The sequence below is a fragment of the Cynara cardunculus genome, assembly GCF_001531365.2.
Source record: "Cynara cardunculus var. scolymus isolate 2C chromosome LG 16, CcrdV1, whole genome shotgun sequence".
Lineage (NCBI taxonomy): Eukaryota > Viridiplantae > Streptophyta > Magnoliopsida > Asterales > Asteraceae > Cynara > Cynara cardunculus.
In genome coordinates, this window is record NC_037543.1 from 8,192,346 (window position 1) to 8,199,219 (window position 6,874).

General features: G+C 42.9%; 1 protein-coding gene across 1 annotated transcript; it reads left to right on the forward strand.

Annotated features, from left to right (window-relative positions):
* The first annotated feature begins 4,471 nt into the window (after window positions 1-4,471).
* On the forward strand, window positions 4,472-5,593 carry LOC112528974. Its single transcript, XM_025140060.1, has one exon. The coding sequence runs from the start codon at window positions 4,472-4,474 to the stop codon at window positions 5,591-5,593; it is 1,122 nt and encodes a 373-aa protein (XP_024995828.1).
* Window positions 5,594-6,874: the final 1,281 nt, after the last annotated feature.

Consider the following 6,874-nt stretch of genomic DNA (forward strand, 5'->3'; position numbering starts at 1 on the left):
TTCCCGATGAGGTTTATCACTCTGTGATGAATTTAAGAACCTAAAAACCCATGGGGGACACACTTTATGTTCAACATGAAAGTACTTCTCAAGTACAAGAGTAGAAGAAAATAAATTTAGTAAGACAATATGAAATCTTTCACTGTGGAAAGAATGAATCGTTGTCTGAAGTATATCAGCGCTTTAACTGTCTCCTTATCAACTTGAGGACGGTTGGAAGAAAATATTCCAACTCCGAGACACTGACCAAGTTTCTGGAATGCTTGCCAGAATCATGGGATACTTATTCTATGTGTCTCAAGATGTCCAATGATATGTCCTCTCTCTCCTAGTTCTCTTTATGGGATAATCATGAGCAGTCCCGTTAGCTGATGAGGAATCTCATTAAAGATTCTAAAGAAATGAAAAGCTCTCCGTTAGCTTTGATATCTATGGATTCTTCATCTAATCTCCCATCTTCTTCTTCTTCTTCTAACCCTATGGTTTCCTCTTTTTATTTAAAATAGTTAGATCCTACTAACTCTGAGGACTTGTCAGATTATGATCTTGTAGAGTTTGATGAGTCACTAGCCCTTCTAACCAAATCTTTTAGAAGGTTCATCAAAAAAAGCAATTTCCGCAGATCTCCTTTGCTGACCATCTTGGATAAGCCAAAGTCAAATCCCATTGACAAGGCTTCAGCGATCTGCTACAACTGTCAGCGGAAATGTCACTTTGCCAGAGAATGTAGGTTGAAGAAAACTGCGACGCCATATTCCAAAACCCCATCCTTCTTTAAGCCCAAAGATGACAAATATCAAAAGCTGAAGGAGAAGTACAGAAAGATGAAGAGTTCTCAGCATAAAGACAAAGGTCTTGTCCTTTGTAACACCTTGGAATTCCTTTTTCTCCCTCATTCTCCATTTCTTTTCCATCGGGAATTCTTCTGTCCCGTTTGCAAGGTATTTGTCTCTATTCATATTTATATGTATATATATGTGTGTTTTATTTATATTAGGAGTTTAGTATTTTTATTTATTTTATATGATCCTTTTTAAAGTGGAGATCTTTTTTATTAATTGTCTAGTTGATATGTTAGGACTAGGTGTAAGAGTAGGAAGAAGGGGGGTGTTACCCCTTGTATTTTGACCCAATCCATTGAACATTCTCTCCTGAGAAGGATTTACCTTTTACCTTGGTGTCCCAGCCGACTGTCCTTGCTGGGAAAGAGGGAGTCCTTTTTACTTTGGGGGGGAGTTTTGAAGGTCTTTGGGGGATGAGAAAAGTGGCTGGGGAGGGCTGCTAATCGTGAGTGTAGAGAAGAAGGGTTGCCTCACATTCAGTTTTCTTATCATCCTCAGCTACCACGTCAACCACCCTTGCTCCAGCCTCGACCTGTTCCAGCCGTGCCTACACCTCTCTGCCGTGCGATCGGCATACAACCGATGTGTTCTGTGTTCTGTGTTCTGCACACAACTGCTGCTCTTCATCCGAACTTCACCCGGTTGCTGCGCTATGCTCTACTCGAGACCCTCTGCCCCAACCGTTCCCGCACTCGGGACTTACCAGACGGCAGGCGCTGCTGTGTCGACCCAACCAGCAAGCAAACAGCAAACAGCAGGTCACTGCTATGTTGCTTCTTTGTCTTTCTTGCCCGAACAGCAGTCGTAGCCGAGCCATTTCCCGCAGTAAGCACTGATGTGTCCCATCAAAACAGAACCCGTGTTTTGTTGCCTCACCCAAACAACAGCTGTCGTGAGCTGTTTCTTCATCATCTTTGCCAAACAGCTGTCAGCATTTGCGAAACAGCAGTCCTTACTGCTTTGCCCTTCGTTTTCGTTACCCGAAACAACGACAAACAGCAGCAATAGGAGCTGTCTGCGCTCCTCCGTTGCATCTCGGATCAACAAACAGTAGCAGCAGGAGCTGTCTGCGCTCCTCCGTTGCTTCTCGGATTAACAAACAGCAGCAGCATGTGCTGTCTGTGCTCCTCCGTTGCTTATCGGATCGACAAACAGTAGCAGCAGGTGCCGTGTCCGTGGCGTTCTGCATCGAGCCAACAKCAACAGCAAGTGTCGTGCCCGTGACTGCCCGCACCGAGCCAAACAGCAGAAGCAGTAGCTGCTGTATTGTGCTGTASCCTGCCGCATTAGAACTCTCCTCCATCTTCCATCTAACTTCAAGATTTTAGGACTTCTCTTAAGTCCTACGATGTGAGTTCACCCCTTTCTCTATATATGAAACCTCATATCAAATGAAGCGATGTATTATACTTATATTTAATATTAATGTCACAAGATCATTTTACTTTGTTAGAAATGGAAATTGCTTTTAGGTAAAAGAGTTAATTTAGGAAACCCGCCTACAATGAAAAAAAGGATGAGTTGAGAATTTGGATTTGAGCCCTTRGTAAAACACTCATTTCAAAGTATCGCTAACCATAAGGCACATACACTTTATGTCCTACTTTCGGTGTTATATTTTATATGGGAATACTTCATTTGATTTAGGACTCTTGTAAAATCTCATTGACGAATAAATGTTTATATGCATAAGGTGACGTATTTGAGCATGCCACTAGAATATAATAGGATTGTAGGCATGAATGTCATTTTGTATTACGCTTGAGAATGATGGTGTAAGTTGGGAATAGGCATTGCGATTATTATGTAATTACAAAATCATCATTCTCGTTTCCACTCGGAAATAGGTATTGTGATTATTATGCAATTTCCGAGATAAAAGAGCTTAAGATCACGGCCGACTACATGACTGGTTTAGGTTGATGTCGATGGTATTAAACCTGTAAGTGATACTCTATAACGTTGATTTATGAATTACTTTGTGTCCGTCATAATCAACGGTAAAATCGGGTCTCCCCCGTCATTCTCGGATGTTTTGACTCCTCCGTGAGTTATTTTGAATTAACTTTTTCTTTATAGTGTTTGAATTTACGTCATCTATGTATAATTATATACAAACTTCATAACTACCTTTACTTTATTAATTGAACTCACTAGGCGTAAGCCTAACACTTCTTCTTGATATGGCTTGTATATCAGGTTCCTTTAGCGGCGGGGCTCAAAAGGGTTGAGAGGAGCGTTGGTTCGTGAAAGGCTCTTTTGTAGTTATAGCCTTTTTACTTTGGAGCGTTGCGTTTTGATGTTACGACATTTTTTGGAGTTGATAGAAACACCCGTCTTTAATCTAGATATGGAGTAATCTAGATTAGTAGGTTGTTAGTTATCTTCTCAGTAACTGAATTGTAAACGCTATGCTATTACCTTTTGTTGGGTGAATTTTTTTATTTAAAATTCTGATTCTCGTTAAATACTTTCGGTTTAAATTATCTTTTCCTTGTTTTTTTTTGGAGTGTAACAAGTTGGTATCAGAGCACTAATTTAAGTGAACTAGGTATGGATTTATGACGCCTTGACTTAAGCTGAATTGTACGTGTTAACTGAGAGATGTGGGTAGAAACTTCTAATATAGGAGAGCATTAGGGTCATCAGAGCTATCCGTTCATGAATTGTGACGATGGTGTTAAGAATTCTTAAGTATAACCTATTCAAAATTTCACTTAGCTAATGCTATTTTGAGTAAGCTACTACACAAGCGTACTTGAACTTACTGTTATTACAAGAATTTATGAACGTATCGGTATTTATTATGTTAATCCTGTGTTCGTCCTATCATAACTCTCTTTCACTCTCTTGTATGACAGTCTTAAATGGTGAATACTTGGAGTAGACGGGATACCTCTCTGGAAGGTCATGCAGTAACTGAATCTACGGCGGATCAACCGCCATGAACCACCATTGCAAGGGTTCCTCCTAGGCAAAACACCTTGGGCGGTGAAGATGACCACGTCCCCCAAGTCGACCTTGCCACCTCTAACCTCGTAATGGAAGAAGAAACCCCAGAATCAAGAATGATGGGTACTATGATGAACGCCATGAACAGAGCCATGGCCCAACAACAAGAGTTCTTTATGAAGCTTTTGGAGGACAGAGACGGTAATACTCGTAAGCATGAAGCAGTTGCCGAGAATGTAACTATGGGGGGGTCCGGAGGTACGGGGAATGCAATCCCAACCCAGGAGCTAGCAACGATTGAGGCGAGACAAATGGGTAGAACTTGCTCTTACAAGACCTTCCTATGTTGCAAGCCACCGGAATTTGTGGGGTCGGACGATACCGTGGCATGCATGAATTGGCTCCGGGAAATTGAGCAAGCCTTCCGGGCTTGTGACTGTGACGAGGGACAAAAAGTGAAGTTTGACTCTCAAATGCTGAGGGGTGCAGCTCTTACCTGGTGGAACATTGTCATCTCGACCATCGAGTTTACTGAATTGACCAAGATGAGTTGGACCACATTCAAGGAGAAAGTAATGGAAGAATATTGCAATGAACAAGAGATGGATCATATCGAAGAAGAATTCTGAACCCTGAAGAAGGGAAATTTATCAATAAGGGACTACACCCGACTCTTTATGGAAAAGCTAAACTTGGTGGGACACGTAGCCCTAACGGAGAAAGATAAGATGAAAGCCTACCTTAAAGGGCTACCTGCAGACATGATGGTAATGGTTAGGAACTTAAGAGCTTCCACCCTCAGGGAAGCAATCGAAGAAGCCAAGGTCTTGGAATCAGCTTATGTTAAGGGGAAGGAAGAAAGGGTGCCGGGTGGTGAGAAGAGGAAGTGGGAAGGGCCCTACACACCATCCAAAAAGCCAAACCACTTTGGCAACAACAATCGCGGAGCCCATCCCAAACAAGAGACAAGATGGTGTCCCAAGTGTCGCAGCAAACATCACGGCCCGTGTAGCACCAACTCTACCCCCACCAAATGCTTTAAGTGTGGGAAGGCAGGCCACACGCGAAACGAGTGTCCAATCAAGGGACCCATATGTTTTGGATGCGGGGAACCGGGCCATTTCAAGAATGATTGCCAAAAGTTGAAAACAGGTGGGAGTCAAGGAAGAAAAGAGGGCGCCCCGAAAGCAACCAGCCGAGCCTTTCAGATGACGAAAGAAGAAGCTAAGACGTTGACGGATGTAGTGTCGGGTACGTTCCTTGTTAACTCTGTACCTGCTCACGTACTTTATGATCCGGGTGCTTCATGTTCCTTTGTGTCCACTGCATTCTATCAACACTTGCATACGCCACCTAGTACACTAGAAGATGCGTTAATGATAGAGATAGCTAATGGTAGTCAAGTTTTGGTGCGCGAAATTGTTAGATGTTGTGTTTTGGGGATTGAAGAAAAGGAATTTCGGGTGGACCTCATACCCATGGCTATAAGCGGTCTCGATATCATAATCGGGATGGATTGGCTAGTTAAGAACCAAGCAGAAATCTTATGCTCTAAAAAGCTGATCCGAATTCCTTTGTCAAGCAGGGACGCAGTGCTAGTTTATGGAGAATGGAGGAAAGGGAATGCAGTACTCTTATCTATGGCGAAGGCACGTAAGTGCCAAGCTAAGGGATGCGCCTCATTCATTGCGTATGTGTTGGACACCAAGCTAGAGTTAAGAAAAATTGAAGACGTGAAGGTGGTTAGAGAATTTCCCAGATGTATTTCCGGAAGACTTGTCCGGTTTACCACCCGTTAGACAAGTGGAATTCCAAATTGACCTTATTTCGAGAACCGCTCCAATTGCTAAATCACCTTACCGTCTGGCCCCTTCCGAAATGCAAGAATTGATGTCTCAGTTGCAAGACCTTCTTGAGAAAGGATTCGTTAGACCGAGTTCGTCAGCGTGGGGAGCTCCGGTCTTATTTGTAAAGAAGAAGGACGGCACCATGAGGATGTGTATTGACTACCGAGGACTCAACAAGGCAACTGTAAAGAATAAATACCCCCTCCCCAGGATCGACGACCTTTTCGACCAACTACAGGGAGCAAGTTGCTTCTCGAAAGTCAATCTTCGCTTGGGGTACCACCAAGTACGTGTGAAAGAAGATGGCGTGGAAAAGACAGCTTTTAGGACACGTTATGGGAACTATGAATTCTTGGTCATGCCCTTCGGTTTGACGAATGCACCAGCAGTATTTATGGACTTGATGAATCGGGTCTGCCGACCATTCCTCGACAAGTCTGTAATTGTATTCATTGACGATATACTTATTTATTCTAAGGACGAATCGGATCATGAGCAACACCTTCGGGAGGTCCTCGAAATGCTAAGAAAGGAGAAGTTGTATGAAAAATTCTCCAAGTGCGACTTTTGGTTGAAGGAGGTCCAATTCTTGGGTCATGTTGTCACCCGAGATGGGGTGAAGGTAGACCCATCCAAGATCGAGGCAATGATGAACTGGGAACTACCAAAGAGTCCTTCAGAAATCCGTAGCTTCTTGGGTCTAGCAGGATATTATAGGAGATTCATCCAAGATTTCTCCAAGGTTGCTTCCTCCTTAACGGCTTTAACTAGGAAGAATGTGAAGTTTATCTGGACGGAAAAGCAAGAGCATGCCTTCAGAACTCTCCAAAAGAAGTTGTGCAAAGCCCCGATTCTCTCCCTACCGAAGGGATCCGAAGACTTTGTAGTCTTTAGCGATGCTTTGAAAATGGGGTTGGGTTGTGTTAGAACCCATAATGCAAAATGTAAAAAGTAATGAAAAACAATAAGTGATGAAGAACCAGAAGACCAATGGAGATATCAAGGCAGAATCGACTAAGTCTGGATCGATGGACAGACTATCCAGAGCATCGATGGAAAGACCAACCATTAGACCGATGGACGAAGTTCAACCAGCGGACCGATGGATGATGCGATGGAAAGTATTCCCATTGATACGATGAACAGACTAACACTTAGAAGATTTTCTAAGTATTCATCCAAGCATGCAATGAAGACTTGAAGATAAGGATGAAATCACCACATAGATAATGA

What these genes read in the sequence shown, in the direction of transcription:
- LOC112528974 (XM_025140060.1), top strand. Translation starts at nt 4,472, where the DNA reads ATGGAAAAGCTAAACTTGGTGGGACACGTAGCCCTAACGGAGAAAGAT.